Source organism: Asparagus officinalis, chromosome 2 (assembly GCF_001876935.1).
Source record: "Asparagus officinalis chromosome 2, Aspof.V1, whole genome shotgun sequence".
Lineage (NCBI taxonomy): Eukaryota > Viridiplantae > Streptophyta > Magnoliopsida > Asparagales > Asparagaceae > Asparagus > Asparagus officinalis.
Window position 1 is genome coordinate 81,743,022 of NC_033795.1, and position 19,957 is coordinate 81,762,978.

Sequence of the window (19,957 nt, forward strand, 5' to 3'; positions counted from 1 at the left end):
ATTCGATCAGCCCTGTAAGTTCAACGGCTCGTGCCGATTAATACCAACCCCTAACGATAAGCTATAACTACGATGACTAAATAACAATTTTAGGTGATCTGAGGGAGTAATTCATAACAACAAAGATTTAAGGGACTAATACAGAAAAGAGTGAAATATCAGAAACGCAAGGGGTTAGAACGAAAAAAAACCAAAACCGACCCGAATTTCGAAATTTTCTCTTCCCTCCACCTCTCTCTCTCTCATCCCCCAAATTCGCAGAGAGGAGCGAGCTCGAGCTCGAAGCCCTAGCCGAGATCTCGCCATGGCCGACCTCAACGAAGACGACGACAACGAATCCCTCTCTCAAATCCTCGCCGAGCTCGAATCCCTCTCCCTCTCCTCAAACCCTAACCCTAACTCCCCTCCTCCTCCTCCTCTCACCGAGCCCGCTCTCCGCTCTCTCCTCTCCCTCTCCTCCTCCGGCGACGCCGTCAGCCTCCTCTTCCTCCGCCTCGGCGAGCTCAACCTCCAGATCTCCTGCCTTCTCTCTCCTCTCTCGTCGTCGATGGACTCCTCTTCGTCTTCCCTCTCTCTCCTCGCCTCGAGAGCTTACCTCTCCCTCCTCCTCTCTCCATCGGCTCCGTTATTCTCTCTCTTCACTCCGCTAGCGTTTCTCTCTCTCCTCAGTTCGGTTCGCCGGTTCTCTCTCCTCGCCTCGAGAGCTTACCTCTCCCTCCTCCTCTCTCCATCGGCTCCGTTATTCTCTCTCTTCACTCCGCTAGCGTTTCTCTCTCTCCTCAGTTCGGTTCGCCGGTCGATGAAATCTCAGCCGCAGGCGGCTGCTACGCCGCCAGTTTCAAACCCTAAGGGGCACCCAAAGGGTCGGCGGAAGAGGAAAGAATTGGATCGAGATGATTGGAGATTTGAGAGAGGAGGGGCGAATCTGGTTGAATCGGTGCTTGAGCTTCTTGAATTGGCTCTTGGAAAGGTTCCGCTTGATGCGGCTCATGATGCTCGGAAATCTTTGGTGGAAACCATTGTTAGTGTTCTTGAGTTATCAGGTAATTTTTGCAGAAATCCTCAAGTTTATCGATGAAATATTTGGTTGAAATTATGTCAGGAATATTAAATGTGTTTATGAGTATCCAAAAGTTTAGGCTTTAACAAATGTTTCATTTTTTTTAAACAACTATTTGTAATATTTGTAGTTTTTCCTTAGGCTATGTTTGGATTAGGGGCTTGTTTAATCCTGGGAGTAATTTAACTCACTATAGTCCCGGGATATAATAATCCTGGAGACTATAATGTGTTAAATTTTTAGTAATTTGTTTGGTTCTGTTTGTTATTAACATCCTTAATGACTTTGTCATGTTTCGAATCTTTTCATTGTAAAATGGTATAGGATTAAAACATAACACCAAATGTTCATAATGCCATTCTGCGTATTAGCCATTATTTTAGCTAAAAAGTGGGTCATTTTTGGCAGAATTTCATGCATTTTGACACTGCCCAATGCAAAACGACGTAGTTGAACAATACCTAAACCCAGTACACATTAAAACAACAGATAAAAATGGAGTAATATGTCAGTAATTAGATAGTAATAAGCAAATGATTCACCAAGCATATGCATTGACAGTTCATAGACATGAAATTCAATGAGTCTTAATAAGCATACAAAATCAGTCACATGATACAAGCATTTCATAGTATAGACTTGAAATTAAATGAGTTTTAATAAGCATACAAAATCAACCGTCCAATAAATGCCAAATAAGATAAGCACACTACATATCATAGTGGGTGTGAAAAAAAGCGGTGAAGAGGAAAAAACACATGAGGTGGTGAAAAAGGCTCTCTGAAGGAAATTAAAGGCAATGAAAAGAAGGAAGAACCAATCCGTGCGAATAAACAGAAAAGATAAAAAGAAGCGAACTAGGTGGGGAGGGAGGGAGGGAGGAAACCCTAGATAATTTTTAGGAAATTTTAGGGGGGCAAGAGAGTTGTTTTGCATCTAATCCCAAGGGAAAATAATCCCGGGACTATAATAACACCCCCTTCCACCATTATTTAGTCTATAATCTCTGGATTATTTCATTCTAATAGACTAATTAGTCCAACTTAATCCCTCTCCGAAATTTCAAACCAAACATCCCACTATTTGATTTTAAAGGATAAAGGGTTATTAATTTAAAATAATAGCCTATCCAAGCATAGCCTAAGAACTAATAGAAGTGCACACTCTTATTATTAGAACTCCTTGTACCATCCTCTTTCTCATGCTTCTTTTATATGCACTATAATTGTTTTTTTTTTCCTTTTTCGCTTGAAACCTCTACTCTCAAAGAGTCAGGTTATTTGTAACAACTCTCGAATTCATGCTGAGTTACTTAATTACTTCAGTTATAGACCTTTTATAAGAAATCGATCATTTGAAATTTAGTTATGATTTGCATCATATATCGGTACACACTGGTAATTATGTTTTCTTTGCGCTATTCGATGTAAATTATGTGATGTGTGGTTACTATTTGTTTTCGCATGGTCCTTTCTGTGGATATTATTTACTCTTTTATGGGAATGCTTTCCCTATCTGTGTAGAACTCTCTGAACATTTATTGTGTTCCTTCAGGCAGTAATCGGATTTCTGATCTGTGTTTTAAGATTCTCTACGGAGTAGTATCAAGGCCTGAGCATGGTGATCAGGTGAACTCTGCTGTTGAGGTGCTGAAAAATTTGACACCTTTGATTCTCTTACAGGTGAAATCACCTTTAAGGACTTCAGTTTTAGGATTTGTTACTGGAAAAATTGTGCCATTGGGTAGGGAGAATGAGAAGGTGAGAAAAGCTTTGGTTTATATGCCGAGATTTCTTGCGTGTAAGGCACCAGAAAAATCAGAGCCCAGGGCAGCAGCAATCGAGTCGATACTGGAGATAGTGAAGGTGATGGAAGAGGAGGATCAAATTGGGTTTGTGGATTATGTAGTGAAAATGAATGAAGGGAAGACAAATCTCAGATTACTGGCTGTTGACTTAATCTTAGGGTTTTTCACTTCATTTGCTGATCTTTTCAGACTGACGGATATGGAACAAGAGAGTGAAGAGTGTCCAGCGCTGAAGTGTTTGAAAGCATTGATACATCGCTGCGATGATTCAATGGGAGGAATTAGAGCTAGAGCTTTGACAAATCTGGCACATGCCATTGATATTTTATTGAGGGATGCAAACAATTGTGAAGAGCTTCAAGATGTTGTATCTGCAGGACATCTTGGATTCAAGAAGCTTTTGAGGGAGAGATGTGGGGATGAGAAGGCTGCTGTGAGGAAAGGAGCACTTCTTCTGATTACAAAGTCGATCTCTCTTATTGGTAGGCCTATTGATCAGGTGATCCTCAGGACGATGGCTGCCGCTTGCTCTGATTCTCTTGTGAGCATCCGGAAAGCTGCTCTCATGGCTCTCTCGGAGGTAAGTCTTTTCCACTGTCTATTGTTCTGGAAAACAGTTAAACCACTGTTTTCCTCAAGAAACTAGATTGTCTGGTCTTTAATCTATCTTGGACATGAAATAACAGCAAGTGTTTCATGAGAGGTGAAAAGGAGTTGTATTTATTGTATATCATGTGTTAGAAGAATCCGAATCCTCTTTTCCATTTGAGTCCCCTAACTTGTATTTCTCAGTCGTTGTTTAGTAAAACCATGTGGTAGTTTTAGTAAGCTTCATCTTCGTCCATGCAGTTTGATAGTTCTTTAGAAAAGTTTATACAGATCTAGGTTGCCTTCGCTTTATTACTGGCAATTCAACCCCACCATCCACCTCATGCACAACATTTTGGAGAAACTGCAAATTTTTTTGATTAAAAGTGGAGTACAAAAGGGGGAGATACCAGAATGAGCAAATAATACACTGCCTCTCACAAAAACTGAAACATCTCCAAGGATAGTAGTAACCCTCCACCATGAAATAAAACAAAATACATTATAAAAAAGCTCTGTGGCTAGTTATTATACAATACATGTAAATGATAATAACAACTAAAGGCTACACCACATGTCAGGCGAAACTATTGAATGTATTGTGCATACTTGAATGCTAGTCAGAAAAGAAACCATTGACATTATCAATCTCATCTTCATTTCCGCTGCAATCTCGTGCATCCTGTTGCTCTGGCAATTGCGAAGAGGGGCCCACGTTGCTGCTAAGTATTTGTTGCCTTCAGCTCTCTGCAACGTGGCCTTGAGCCTTGCGCTTGATAGCATCATGATTGATGAATCATATTGCCAACTGCCTTCCTTGTGTTGTTCCTTCTTGCTGCCAGCTCCAAAGGTGATTCATCCTCCTCAAATGTCTCACTTTGATGTATTTCCTGCTTACCTGGTAGCTTAGTTACTTTTCCACTTATTTTCCTTCACCTTGTTTACCTTTCTTCATAATACAATAGATACAGTAGATCTCGGGGTAGGATCACTCAATCCAACAACACCCTGCATGTTGCTCTCGTTGTTTATTCGGTGCAGAAGTCATGACCGTGTTAGATCTCACTGTTACTTGGTTCTTTGTGGTTGTCTTCTAGGTCTACAGAAGATTTCCTGATGATAGAGTTATTAGTGAATGGCTTCATGCTGTACCTCCATTAATTGCAGACAATGAAACAAGCATACAGGATGAATGTGAGAGCTTGTTCCTTGAGTTGGTATTGGATAGGATATGTGAAGCATCGAAAGTGAGCTTGAGTACTGATACAGTGGATTTGGATTCGGTTTTCCCTGAAGGGATATTATACTTGTTGAAAGAGATATGTGATGGGGAGGTTGCACCTTGTGTAAAGAAGATATGTGCTAACCTTGGAAAGAAGAAGAAGCTGAAGGCCTCTATTGTAGTTTCTCTTCAAAACATCATATCGACTTCAGAAACCTTGTGGTTGAGAAGTTCCATGCCTATAGAGAAGTGGGTAGCTCCTCCGGGTGCTTGGCAGCTTCTTTCTGAAGTCTCATTGTTCACACCCAAGTCAGTTGACTGGAAGTTCCTTCATCACCATTGGAAACTCCTTGACCAGGCCAACCCAGAAGAGATAAAGGAAGACTTTGATGGACAAGAAGCCGACTCATTTTCATGGGCAGGTGATCGTGTTTTTCTCCTGCAAACAATTGCCAATGTATCTGTCGAGTTACCTCCTGTGCCTGCTTCAGAATTAGCAACTAACTTGCTGTCACGAGTGGAAAATTTTAATATGAACTTAAATGAGGTAATGTTTTGATGATTTTGCACCTGCCATGTTTTGCATAAGTTTCTTCTCTATTATCTGTTTTTAGTCGTACTTAGAAAACTGCATATGTGTATGGATAGTGATGAACAGAAATTTTGTTGAGATTAGATGTTTACAGAGGTTACTTCTTATTGAAAGACCTAGCAATTTAGACATGGTTTGCATACAAAAAGATTTGGTTCGTCAACTGTACCAGCACAAAATATGTGGGCTGGTCATCTTAATGTTATTCCTCGGTAGTCATTTCTTTTGTTCTCTTTGTGTTCTAACAGGTTGATGCTCATGTGAAGGCTCTCAAAATTCTATGCAAACGCAAGGCTGTCTCTTCTGAGGAGGGACATACTCTTGTGCTGACATGGGTGAATCAGTTGCTCACTAAAGCTTTTAAGATTCTTGACAAGTATGTAACAGATATACCGGAATCTGTCAAAGCCAGTACTTTTTTAACACCTCCAAGTGGAAGGAGAAAGGGGAAGAAAGAGGCTTCAGCATCAAAGTCCATGCTAAAAGCTGTTACTGCTGTCTTCACTATTGGGTCTCTGATTCTGATATGTCCATCCGCTGATTTGCAGGGTATAACTCCCTTGTTACACACAATTATAACGTCTGGAAATTCTGAACTGAAACCCAAACAGCTTGCGGACTTTAAGGTTTCAGTAAAAGAGATCTCCCCTTCCTTATATATTCAATCTTGGGTCACAATGGGAAAAGTCTGTCTTATAGATGATAAACTAGCAAAGCGTTACATTCCTCTGTTTGTGCAGGTATGGATTCTAGAATGCGGTAACTTACATCCTCCGTCTGGTTCTCATTAAACTTATTGCTGCTTAATGGTCCTTCAGGAACTTGAGAAGAGTGATTGTGCAGCCCTACGGAATAACATCATGGTCATGATGGCAGATTTCTGCGTTCGCTACACAGCTTTAGTTGATTGGTATGCTCTTGCTACTGGGACCCTTCGCTACTGGGACACTTGAGAGCTTTCTTGCTACTATTACAAAATAATTACAACCATCTTCTCCATTGTCATCTCATCCTCTCCGTACAATTAATAGGTCATTTTATGGAATGGAGGCTGATAAGTTTTCAACTAATTTATGACCGCAAGGATTTTGAGTATCTTTACCAATTCCAAGACCTATCCTATGAAAACAGAATCAGCTTTAACCAAATATGAGTACCATATGGACCTGAATCAGACAAAATTTCATTTACTTAACAAAGCCCATCGCCATGCATCCACCACACTGCTTGTTTCTTACAATAACTGTTATGTAAGTCTTTGTCATGTTGAAATGGTATTGTGTTTATATAACATGTGACATACACATGAAGTAATGACTTTCCTGTTTGCACATTTTTCAGCATGGTCATATGCGTTGATCTACTGTCTGTCTAGTGTCACACTCTAATTTCTCAGATCAACAAATGTATGTACGAGAAACCCTCCAATCATATATCAATGAGCATCAGCACCCTATGCTAATACTATAACTTGTATTCTTGAATGTGACTCATTTAAACAATTCCAATGTGATTTTAGTCGTACAGACCCTCAATGAGAAATGAGCACATCCGTAATAAGTTAGAGGTTGTACTCATCGAGGAAAATTGAGAGAGAATCAACTAAAGTGGTTTGGACATGTGCAATGGTGACCTTTCAGTGCACCAGTTAGGGAAAATGATAATATTATAGTTAATGAGGCAAAGAGATCTAGAGGTAGATCTAAGAGAACTTGGTTGGAAACAATCAAGAAGGATATGGTAATGGTCAACTAAATGGAGGAGATGCCCAGAATAAAATGGAATGGAAGAATAGGATTCATGTAGCGAAGCGCAAACATTTGAGATAATGGCTTTCTTGTTGCTAATTTGTTGTAGACCTTCAATATTGTTTTAAATTTTGGGGCTTTGAAGCAAATTTGACACGCCGGTCAATTGCAAAATGCAAACCCTACAAAGAGTTTGCATTATAATAATAAAGATAATTCCTAAACTTTTTAATTCTTTGCCACTAATGACTAATGTTTTGGCTTTTAACTGAGATCAGTCTGTTATTCGAAATGCCAGTTATATATCAAGAATAACCATTGCATTACGTGATCCCTGTGAAGTTGTAAGAAGGCAGACATTCGTCCTACTTTCGAGACTATTACAGGTGTGTTCCTCCCTTAACTTTCACAATCTATGGGTCGGGGTTTCTATTATTGTCAATTGTGTTCAGTCATCAGGTATCTTAGCATTTAGTTATCATCCAGAGAGACTACGTGAAGTGGAGAGGTGTACTTTTTCTTCGATTTCTCTTATCTTTGGTCGATGAATGTGAAAATATTAGGCATCTGGCTGATTTCCTCTTTGGGAGCATTCTAAAAGGTGAGTTCTTTTTGCTGTTATATTTCTAAAAATTCCTCTATATATCAGATCGTATCCAGTTGTTGATGGATCTATATGGCAGTCAAGGCACCTCTTCTTGCATACAACAGTTTCATAGAAGCCATTTTTGTTCTGAATGATTGCAATGCCCATTCTGGACAAAGTGAGACTCAAGGAAGTTTGCCAAATGGGGCTCGGCGTTTCTCAATAAGGTATTCCTCAGCATAGATTTTTATCCACGGGACATTGTGTATTCCAGACCCAGTCTCACTATGTTACTGTTCTGGGTGCAGAGGCAATGATGAGAAATCAAGAAGCCAACGAATGCATATCTATGTTTCTCTATTAAAGCAAATGGCACCGGAGCATCTTCTGGCTACTTCAGCTAAGTTATGTGCAGAGGTTTTAGCAGCTGCTTCTGATGGGTTGCTTAGCATTGACGATGCTGCTGGGCAGTCTGTATTGAAGGTACGCTCACTGTTAGGGCTTCTAAATTCTAACTTTGTGCAGTTAAATATAAGCTAAGATACAAACAGTTCATTTAACTGTCACATAGTTAATTTGACAGTATGTACTTCGTATAATTTTATAAGCGCCATCACTGACATACCTTCAGATGCAAAACTCTAGTAACTTATGAGATGACTCTTAACATGCTAACTTTTTGCTGAAAGCGAAAGTACTACTAATTCTTGGTTCTCAAATGTTACATTAGGATTTTAGATGTGTGAAGCATTTGAGTGAAAGCCATAGAAGGTTTGACAATAGTGTACTGCAATCAAGTTTGCTATAGACTAGTTCTGTAAAGTTTTATTAGAACTTACATGCAGTTATAACCAGGGTTGAGAGTTATGTATCCTAACTTGATCAATCTAATACCATGCTAAAGAGTAATTTGATGCTTTGCTGCAATTTATTTGATACCATGTAAAAGACCCTATCCAATACATCAAAACTTCGAAGTTATAACCAGGGTTGAGAGTTATATTGCTTTTGGTTCTCTATAATAGGACGCCCTGCAAATTCTATCTTGCAAAGAGATGAAAATCCACCAGTCCCGAACCAGTGACTCCCACGAGATGGACGACGAACCCGGAGACAGCACCGGAGCTCTTCAAGCCGCAAGAGGCAGAGTAGTCACCCACGTCGCCAAGAAAAACCTAATCCAAAACGCCGTCCCAATATTCATCGAACTAAAACGCTTACTCGAGAGCAAGAACAGCCCTCTCATCGGCAGCCTCATGGACTGCCTCCGCTCCCTCCTCAAAGACTACAAGAACGAGTTCGAAGAAATACTCGTCGCTGATAAGCAACTCCAAAAGGAGCTTATGTATGATATGAAGAAATATGAGAATGCTAAAGCCAAGTCTACATACGACAAAGTTATTGCCTCTGCTCATAAATCGAGGTCGGTGTTGAAGGAGGTGAATAATGGGGGTGAGTTGAGAACGCCGCCGTTGGGTTCGATGAGCGTGCCGAAGCTGAAGTCGGCGACTAGGGATCGGACTGTGGCGGGGGTTTTGGAATCGGTGAGGAGGAGAGAGACTTTCGAGTTCGATGATGAGAATTGATGTGAATGTATGTAGAACATGCTGTATGTATATAGTTGAGGTTACCGGCAGTGGGGGTATTTCATTGATTCCACTTACTCTTGTTGTATCAGTTCTCTGCATTCTGGCTGTAGCATGTGTGTTGGTGGTATGCTAGATGAGAGTGCACCTTAGAAGCATTTTACTCATTGTGCAGTCATTTAATTGTATTTGTTCTGACTTTTACTTAATATAATTTATTAGTAGTTTATTAAATGATAAACTGCTATGATTGAAGAAAGCATGTTCTTTATTGTTTATTTGCAGTGGAAAAAGAATTTGAATCCATTTTTAGCTATGCTTTCATTTGCAAAAAAAAAAAAATGTCCTGGTGACTAAATCAGGTAATAAACATTTGATCTGTTCCTCTTGTTCTAATCGCATTCATTTGTCAGCTTTCTTTTTGTTATGCATGTCCCAAGTGTCTGCTAAAAGATCGGTGAAGAACAACATATAACAACCATTTACACAAAATTTTCAATTTAATCATCATGCTGAGTTCCACCCTTCTGGGTCTTACAAATATGTGAATTTAGACCTTCCTGTGACAATTATCTTCGATATTTTCGATTTTTGGTCACGCTGATGGCACGTAGACTGTAACTGCAAGGTTGAATATCAAAAACCACATGATGAAATTAATTTATAAATTGCAGCAGATCATTTATAAATTAAGGGGTTGAATAACAAAACTTGTAACCCATGACCAATCACACCCAATTTCCCAAACATGATGAAACAAGAAATTGATAAAGCTAAAATGATAAAAGACTATAAGAGAAAAGCCAATGCAACAAAGTTCTTCAATTCCACACTCAGAAAGTCTTTTAACAATCTTTCAGAAAACATTTTTTCCTCGGATTCGGATAAACAAATTTATTACCTCAACCTAAGCATCAGCAAAGAGAACCCACCCAAATCTACTACAAGAGAGTGGGTGCTAGATTGCAAACATGACATTTCACATTTACACGCAACAGAATTTAAGTTCTTTCCTTTTACAGCCCTCGAGAAGGGATGGCAGCGCCGTGCTAATGATGAGGGCTCTGACCACCTCCTTCAGCCTCCTCCTTGGCCTTGCGCGCAGCTGCTCTTATTTGACGTTGCTCTTCTTTATAGATCCTGTTCCTCCGTTGGAACTGCAATGCGATTCACATAAATTGCACAAAATTACTGTGGGAGTTTAACTATAATTCGTAAAAGCATCTATTTGGTGGTAATTAACGTTTACTCTAAAAATCAAGATTGTATTAAGGTTAACAGGTTGACGATATCATAATTTCTTCGAACTAGCATTCTTAATTTTCTTTTAAGCTCTCTATAGCACACTGAGCAATAGGTTTAACCTTGACTATACTAAATCAGGTTACATGCGCATAACTACTTACATTCTTTGTGACTGTAGACAAACGTTTTAAATATCGGTTATTGAAAATATATAAGACGTGCAAAATTCATATTGGATCCTAGATATCAGAATGTACCAGGGATAAGTAGTAAAAATCGGAGTGTTATACTGGATGGTGAGCATATATAATATAATGTCTTAAAATGTAATTTAAGCACATTTAATAAAAAATAAACATACCAATATGCAAATAACACATGTTTAGGATCACTTACCAATTGTTTTTTTAGTGGGTGCGGAATATAAAAGGAGAGCACTGTTTTAGTTTAATATATGCAGGTCAGGTATGGAAAAAAGAGGCTTTTGTTTCCAAACCCAAACCGGGTCACTTAGAATGTAAATTGCAGAAAATTGGGCGATTTTTAGCCCACGAGAAACCGTCCGCTTTATCGTGTTTACACTGATATATCGGAAAAAATCAGCCCAAAATTATATGTGATATAGTTTTGCAAAAATCGTATCCGCCATAGCTCAAACCCTATATATCGGCGATAAATCGATAAAAATGGCCTATTTTTAAAACACTGATTCTAGGCCTAGCAATTTTGCAGAGTTGATCTTGTAAGGTAAACATTTAACATTATTGGGTGGACTCTGGGATCTTCTTCAGAACAACATAACAAGAAATGTAACATAACCTCAAGCAGCAGTGATCCAATGTAAGCATAAAAAGCATTTTCTAAATAGCTGATGGATGTATCAAAATTCAAACTTCAATTTGAAAGACACTGTAAATACACAATAAAGATTTTTGAGGATCTAACTAGATTTATATCAACGTTCTTTCAAAAGACTGCGTGACCAAGTACAAGAGCTCAGCATTTTCACTCCGTAATTTTTTTGTAATTAGTAAGGAATGTAGATTGCTGCTTACTCCTTAGAGGCTAAAGTTGCAAGGGAACTAACAGTTTGGAACAGTTTGGAGAGATATTGCAACCCTGTTTTCTTCAAAATCTGGAACATATCTATCAACAAGAATCAGACATTATAAGTAAAGGTCCTTTATACTTTTGAAAAAAAGGTAGTACCGAAGACTGGAGTTTCTGGACATAGAATTGGGTATCGAGGTGTCACGGCTAAAAATAAAATCACAAAAATATCAAATCAAATCACATATCTATCACAAAAAATATCGATCAAGATCCTCACCATATGATATCGTTGCATGTTTGAATTTAACAACAGAACACTCGATCTTGAACAACTGATGACAAATTCAAATGTGCTTTAACAAATTTAACAAGAAAATCTGATGGATCAAGATTAATGAAAGCTTCAAGTGCTTTATTTTACTAAATCAGACTAAAACCATATCAGATGGTATCATGATTAGGAAGAGGAGGGTCTGCCGCTTGACGAGGAGGATCCAATGCTTGCTGAGAGGAGGATGTGGTTCTGGTTGTGGACGAGGTAGCTCCCTCTGAGAATCCGGCTTCAGCTAAAGAGGAGGTTATGCTGCTCTCAAGGAAGAGGATCTTGCTTTTGAAAAGGAAGAGACTGAGGAGTTTGTTGAAGATGTGGATAAAGAGATAAAGTGACTTGGACCGGATAACATTATCTACTTCTCTGTTAATTTTAACAATTAACTTCCTTCAATGATGTGATCTGATATAGTTTTGGTCTGATTTAATACAAAAAAGCACTTGAATCTGTCACTAATCTTGATCAATTAGGTTTTCTTGTTAAATTTGTTGAAGCTCATTTGAATTTGTCATCGATTAATCAAGATCGAGTGTTTTGTAATTCAAACATACAATGATATCGTAATGTGAGGATCTTGATCAATATTTTTGTAATGGATACGTGATTTGATTTGATGCTTTTGTGAGGACTCTGATTAAGGGTATAGCGTAAGAAAGAAATGGCACATATCATGCAATTATTTTGTCATGCGATGCTATTTGTCTCTTTGCTTGTATCATGCCCTAGTGTTATTGCCATCAAATAGCAATTCCGACCTTTTAGTTTAGACTTTTTCTGGCTCAGGCTCTTGTCTAAGGTTACTCCATTCCTGTTTGAACTCAAACCGCTTAGCTAGAAAAGGGAAATGTAGCTGCTCAACTTCAATCTCTTAAGGCAAGGTCCTTATTTGTTATGCGCTGCTATTTGTCTCTTTGCTTATATCATGCCCTAGTGTTATTGCTATCGATGAGAAGCAATTCTGACCTTTTAGCTAAGACTTTTTCCTGGTTCAGGCTATCGTCTAAGGTTACTTCATTCCTGTGTGAACTTTTTCCTAATTCAGACTACTATCTAAGGCTACGCTATTCTTGCATGATCTCAAACTGCTTAGCTAGAATAAAGAATTTAGCTCCCAACTTCAATCTCTAAGGCAAGGGCCTTATTTAAGGTTAATGTTAGATACAAAACTGATCCTCAAATCCAGGATAGTCTTTGTGCGGTTTCTTTAGCTGAGTCTAGCTCCACGCTACTGCATACTTTAGACTGTAAGAAGTCTGGATGCTAACAAGAAGAAGATACCTACGAACCTTTAAATTGATGGATTTATACTAGAAAAAGTGGACAAAGAAGTTTAAATCAACAACAATAGACATGGCAGTTGGCAATGGTGTATGGTTATCACTTCTTTTTTTTTGCCTCTCTTTGTCTAGTGTGTGTGTGCGTGAGTGTGTCTGTCTATGTGTGTGCATGTGTTTGCGCAAACACTTTTCTTTTCCCCTTCTTTTCTTTCCAGTGAGTGTGTGTCACGCTTGGCCTACACATAGATGAACAATGTAAAGAAGTACACCAGAGACAAATGAAATAGAGTTGAAATTCATGCAAACCAAGTTGCGGGTCTTACGAGTCTAGGGATAAGCAAAGAGATGAATAATTCCTTGGTACAGTAGGGATTCTTTACGTAAAACAGTCAACTAGAAAACGAAGGGGCGAGCAAACACCGAACAACAGCACTTCGGTCATTCCTCGCTGCGTAAAAGGAATATTCACTTGCCAAAGGAGGCACACTACTTTCGACATAAGCCGTGTAGATACAGCCATGAGCAAAATGAAGCTATATAGAAAGCATGTCGGAACACAATCTCAGGAATGCAATGATAATCTCGAACTCTTTGATAAGACCGAGACACACTCCAGGTCAAGGAGCCTATGCATTGAATACCCTAACACACAATCGACGATTTTTCCAAACTTGGACTCCCTCCAAACACTTCGAACCCTAATTAAACAACACTTTGTCCAGCTCCGAACCTGCTCAACTAAATCCAGACCAAGCTTCGAAATTTGACCCTTTTCCTGACAAAAAAAAAAAACCCGACGAGGCCTAACGTTTTCAATCAAGATTCCCGGTCCGAAATCTGACATCCCTGAAGCAGTTCAGCTCAGCGGGACTGCTCCTGCTCAGATCAACAACTCGAAGCTCCGTCGGGGCCTAGGGTTACAAAAACCTAGGGTTTTCCTCCCGCGACGGATCGACCGAGCGTCGGATCTTACCTAGGGTTAGGGTTAGGGTTTAGGGGGGTTTACCTCTTTGGAGTGGTGGAGGCACTCGAGGTAGTCCTCTCTGAGGAGGGAGCAGTCCTTGGGCTCCCTGCACTTGGACATGCACTCGCTGAAGTCGGTCCAGAAATCGTAGCATCGCCCTTTGTTCCCCGTTATCCCCCAACCCGACGCCATTGATCTCCTCGCTCTCTCTCTCTCTCTCTCTCTCAAGATTTTGCTCGTGACGACGGTGAGGGGATCTGGTGCCGGCTGTAGCGGGTCGGGTCCAATGGGTTGAGATGGATCCGATAGTTTAACCCGATCACCCGTAGCTATTTACCCACATTCGGTCAACGGAAACCCCGAAAGGCTAATTGTCACTTAAAACCTTGTAGTTTAACCTAGTTCGCAGTAAAATACCCGCGCCCGTTTTTTTTTATTGGACTCGCCTCCTGTACGCAAGCGTGAAAAATATTTCTCCGGAAATTCTCGCGTGTCATTTTGCCTGCTAATTTGCAGATGTTTTAAGCATTTGTTTTTTTTTTGTTAAAATTATGGCTAAATTATATCTGAATTCCATTTTAAAATAAAATCATATTGGGTTTAAGACTAAAGTAACAAATTTTAAGTGTGTTGTAACCTGAGAATTACCAAGTCTAATTAACTCGTGAGAGTCTACCATGTGTCAAGATTTGCTTACCAAGTCCTATAAATCTGAAAGCCCGAGCATCGCCGACCTCTCTGGCAGCCCAAGACCGATATGAAAAGCTTCTTCAAGCTGGGTTCCGCTAAAAGAATCCAAGTCCGAGACGAAAAACATCTTCTACTCAGGACCTCGGGCTCTCGCTAAGGAATGTGTCGAACGACGAGGCGGCCTGTCAGCTTCAGCAGTCATGCTCCACCGGCCAATCATCATCGCTTTTGATGCTTGGCTAGAGTCATTATGACTCTTCAGACCAAAGTTATGACTCCTCTGATGATGCCAACACTTCTGTCATTTTGTCACCATCGCATTAAATGGAAAGTGTGACTCATTTAGCTGATCGTCGATACGTGTAAAAGTGCAGTTTGATCAACGGACTGCATCGACCTGGTCAATTTACCAGCGCACCCTCGCCGGTTATCTATAAACAGTAGGGAATCTACAACTCTAAGGTACACAAAAATTGCTATATAACACCCTGAAACTAGATCATGTGTCTTTCAAACTTGCTTAACCTATTACTGACTTGAATGTCAAAGGGCAAATCGGAGCAACCAACTCTGGCCCTCTAACGGGTGTTGTAGAAATCTTCTTGTTGTTGATTGGTTAGCTATCAAGGAAGATCAAGAAACCCTAAAAACTCTTCTAAATATCCACGCACCAATTATCTTTTTGACATAAACGAAGTGTTGATTTTTTTTTAAATGGCATTTGAGTGTCAACATGAGAATTTTCAGGGAGAATAGTTATTAGCTTGTATAATAGAAGATACTAGTGTGCACTCGTGCAAGCACGACCTCCATTTTTTTATTTTTGCTATAGTAATTCTGTATTTAAATACAGTTTTTTTGTAAGTACTACAATAATATTTTTTAAATGCTACAGTATCCCGCCTGAACTACAGTAATATTCGGAATTCTGTACTTAAAACAATTTTCTAACTGCTACAGTGCCATTTTTTTAAAATGCTACGGTTCCCACCTGTGCTACAAATAGTAATACTACAATGCTTTATTGTAGCATGAATATTGAATCTTAGATCCTCCTGCATTTGCTACAGTGACAAATGATATAGTAATTTAATGTGTCATTTACTATAGCATGAATAGTGAATCTTGGAGCCTCCCATTATTATAGAGGAATAGATTATAGGTAAAAATTTACATACTTCAGGGATACAACTATTTAAGTGCTTCAAAACACATGTGAGGTTCTAGACTGCTACCTGGGGAAAGTATAAGGTATTTAAATGCTAATTAGCCAAGCTAAAGTGGCACGGGTTCTCGAGGCCCACGGGAAACCCAAAACCGCTTGCGCTTCCGCTTCCTGTTGCCAACGCATCTCTCCCTCTGTCTCTCGTACTAAACACGCTACAGCTCAGCAAGCAACAACAACTGAACATGTCATCCCCAGTAGTCCTCAGCGTCAACGTGTCAGTTTCTTATTGGTTGGTTTACCTGTTCTCACATGACTAACCCCCAATTTGTTAATCATACCCTTTTTTTTTGTTGACTGACAATGACAGAAAATATAATACACGTATAAATACAAGTCCCCTCTTTTTGCTTCTTTTACCATTTCATTCACCCCATAGATTCCTTCAAAGAGGAATAATAAAAAAATAATAAAAAAATAATAAAAAAATAATAAAAAAATAAAAAAACTTGCAAGCTCTAAAATGGCGGAGGAACCGAGCAAGATCGAATCGATCAGGAAATGGGTCGTGCAGCACAAGCTCCGAACCGTCGGTAAATTTCTAATTTTTCCTTTTTTTTGGGGGGAATTTTTCTTTAATTTTTTTGGGGGTTAGAATTGGTTTTTTTTAGATTCTGATGATTTATTCCTGATTTCTTTTAATGAAGCTTGCCTTTGGCTGAGTGGAATTGGGGGCTCGGTGGCTTACAATTGGTCGAGGCCCAACATGAAACCTAGCGTTAAGATCATTCATGCAAGGTTCGATTTTTAATCGATTTCGTTTTCTCGTGTAGTACAATGCAGTGGTTAGATTGATGTTAATGACAAATTTCTGACATTTTTTGGTAGAAAAGTTCGGTTTTTTAAGGGCTAGGATTTTGTAGTAGAAAGTAGAACAATTTTTCAAAACCGACCGAAATTTTTTTTTTTTCAAAATCGACCGTTTTTTTTATTTATCAAAATCGATTCGGTTTTGTGATTAGCAGGTTAATCACTATCCTAAATAGTCGGGTTGCCAACCCCGACTATTTAGGAGGGTGTTAAACCCTAATTAAAGGGTGATTAGCAGGTTAATCACTATCCTAAATATTCGGGGTTGCCAACCCGACTATTTAGGATAGTGATTAACCTGCTAATCACAAAACCGGGTCGATTTTGATAAATAAAAAAAACAGTCGATTTTGAAAAAAAAAATCAGCCGGTTTCGAAAAAAATTGTTCTAGAAAGTATTATTGTTTTCTGTTGGCTGAGGTTTTTTTTTGCTTGTTTGGGGTCACAGTATTAATAGAAAATGTTTCTCATTTTTAGATTTCTCCCGTTTTGTTACTTTAATCTCTTTCATTATGGCAATGGATGCATGATTCTACTGGTAAATAGTGGATTTGGAATCTAATTTATTAGTGTTTTACATGCACTAAAGCATAACATATGGAGATCAGATAGGATTAACCACCATGTCGAATACCTTTTGACCTTTCAAGTGTGATAGCTCTCTCGTACAACAAGTGATAAGCATAGGTCTTTGAGTCTTTCTGTGATATGTCATATTAGCCAATATCGGTTACATTAGTCATTATTAGCCAATATTGCTATTTCCAACTGGATCGCGAGCATAAACATATGTTACTTGTCAATATTGATGATGCTTCAAGATAGGGTTATAGTAAATTACAATGCTAGATATGATTTATAATTAGAGGGGTAATTAAATTAGCTGTGAGAGTTTTAATATTTGGCCTGTGAACTCATCCATATTTATGACCGAGAACTCTCTGGAGAGAACTTTAGTCATTTGGGATGATTATTCATCAGCATGTGAAATGGAGAATATATTGTTCAATGTTCACAGAATAAAAGCAAAATGGTTAAGTTGATTACTATTTCTTGAGTATTATGTGGTGATATGAGTTTTATAAAGGGATGGATGGTTCTATTAGATGGCTATATAAATAGTTGTGCTTTGCAGATCAAAATATAGTTAAAGTTTAGATATCAGAGCCTGCAGATTGCTGACTTGAAGAGAACACTGCAAAAGAGGACAAAGTTTTTGTTTTTGTTTTGTTTGTTTTGGGTGGCGGGGGGGTAGGGGGGATAATTTGAGGATTTTTAGGCTTTCAATGAAGTCTAATCAGTGCAGGATTAACTAGTGTAATAATATAGTCTAGGAAGGGCTTACTTTTCATGTGTCCAGTGATCACCAGCTTCATTCTTCTATTTAATCTGTTTAGGATTTAGTTCAGTTGGTTCCATGAGCAGTCAGTGATCAAACGGATAAATGATTTGCATTTTCTTGCACAAAATTGATTTGGAAACCCGAACTCTTTTCTGATTCTGAGATATCCATCTTTGTGAAACGGGGATCTTGAGTACCAGCATTTGCTGCACTTAATGGCTGATGACAAGAGCAACTTGCTGTGTAGTGAGTGTTGAAAATTTCATGTGCTTCTGCAGCTGGATAAGATTGAAATGAATCGATGACTGTGTATCATCCTTCGGTGAATATAAAATTGAATATATGGGTAATGGATGTATATAACTAATTTTCACCCTGTTGTGCTCAATTGCCACATGATTTTCATTTTTCGTAAAGACAAAAGAAAATCATTGTTAATGTAGTAATGCGAGCATTCACTGTAGAGGATTAGTCAGGCAGGAATGACAAGCTTCTTGATGGTGGCTTATGTCTCTGTTACTGAAGGCTATGTTTCACAGGACTTCTTCACGATTTGACATGCAAGTGCAAACAAATTACGAACTAGAAACTTAAACCAGCTATTTCCTTATTGGAGGAGTAAATATTTATTAATCATGATTCCTCAAATATGTTGACTCTTGACCGGAGGTTATTTTGAGGAATGATTCTCAATCATGAGTGCAGAATGGCTGAAGAAATGATCATATGGTTACAGTTATCCGGCTGTTGCTGTTTATCTTTGCTGATCCGCCAAACTTGAATTTTACCAGACTGTAGACAGGTGAAAAGTTTTCAGTTTAGTGGTGGTGTGGCTTCTTGTTACACAAGGATTTTGGCATCCTATATTGAATGTGTGAATCTTGTGAGGGTATGCATCTTTGAAAAGGAACATAAACATCTGTTTCGTTATGATTATTTAATGCCAACGATGTTCTACTTTTCACGCTGTATATTCTAATTGGAGTTTGGCATGTCCAAGCATTTATCTCGCCTATGGGCTCAACTCTGAAATGATAGGTGTTCTGGCCAGTTTACTTTTCCAACATATTGCTAGTTACCATCAATATTATGATGCTATAAGATCATTAGTTATCTTTATGAATGTTGTGAGTCAATTTAACCAAATTTCGGCTAAAATTTTCTCATTGAAGTTGGCATCAAGTCTACTTGCCACAAACCAACTATATTGCTTGGTCTATAGTTTTCTTGACCTCGATTCTGTAAATTTGGTTACGAGCTTGTATCTGAGGTATTTCAATAATGCTCATTATATGCATACACATTCTTGATAATTTTGATTTTGCAGGTTGCATGCTCAGGCTCTCACCCTTGCTGCCTTAGTGGGAGCAGCAGCAGTTGAATACATCGACCATCGATCTAGTTCTGGAACCAATACTAGCAAATACCCAAAGCAACTTTTGCACCATCAGCACGAGGACTAAAGATCTTTTAGCAACTGCTTGTCTGCTTTGATTCCATCATTTCATTTGTTTTGAGATGGTTATACTGCGATCAACCGGTAAAATGATGAGTTATGGGCTGGTAGAGGATACTTTCGCAATTATGTGAAGCTCCTTTTTGTGCAAGCGGTGCTCAAGAGTTTGTGATGTATTAATAATAATGTTTGCTTTGAATCATTGTATTTCAGAGAGTTTTACAGGACATGTTTTCACTGTTGATACTGTTATCACGATTGAAAAATCATATTGCGCACATTGCGGCAGGGCCATTGTGTAGGTTTTGCAAAAGTTGTATGAGAAGCAATTTGTATTAAGCCCTACTCCGAAAGGACAGTCTATAAGAAAAATCA

At 38.8% G+C, this 19,957-nt stretch overlaps 3 protein-coding genes across 3 annotated transcripts; 2 read left to right on the forward strand and 1 right to left on the reverse strand.

Moving 5' to 3' along the window:
* LOC109831824 (condensin-2 complex subunit D3) lies at positions 229-9,393 on the forward strand. The gene is made up of 11 exons (XM_020399271.1): positions 229-669; positions 784-1,043; positions 2,615-3,447; positions 4,553-5,224; positions 5,518-6,009; positions 6,088-6,179; positions 7,316-7,403; positions 7,504-7,618; positions 7,701-7,830; positions 7,912-8,086; positions 8,629-9,393. The coding sequence occupies exons 1-11, from the start codon at positions 305-307 to the stop codon at positions 9,187-9,189; spliced, it is 3,783 nt and encodes a 1,260-aa protein (XP_020254860.1). The 5' UTR covers positions 229-304; the 3' UTR covers positions 9,190-9,393.
* LOC109831830 (NADH dehydrogenase [ubiquinone] iron-sulfur protein 5-B) lies at positions 9,987-14,322 on the reverse strand. Its single transcript, XM_020399281.1, has 2 exons — positions 14,102-14,322; positions 9,987-10,346 (listed from the first exon to the last, which is right to left on the reverse strand). The coding sequence occupies exons 1-2, from the start codon at positions 14,249-14,251 to the stop codon at positions 10,239-10,241; spliced, it is 258 nt and encodes an 85-aa protein (XP_020254870.1). The 5' UTR covers positions 14,252-14,322; the 3' UTR covers positions 9,987-10,238.
* LOC109831829 lies at positions 16,343-19,870 on the forward strand. Its single transcript, XM_020399279.1, has 3 exons — positions 16,343-16,507; positions 16,622-16,712; positions 19,454-19,870. The coding sequence occupies exons 1-3, from the start codon at positions 16,438-16,440 to the stop codon at positions 19,587-19,589; spliced, it is 297 nt and encodes a 98-aa protein (XP_020254868.1). The 5' UTR covers positions 16,343-16,437; the 3' UTR covers positions 19,590-19,870.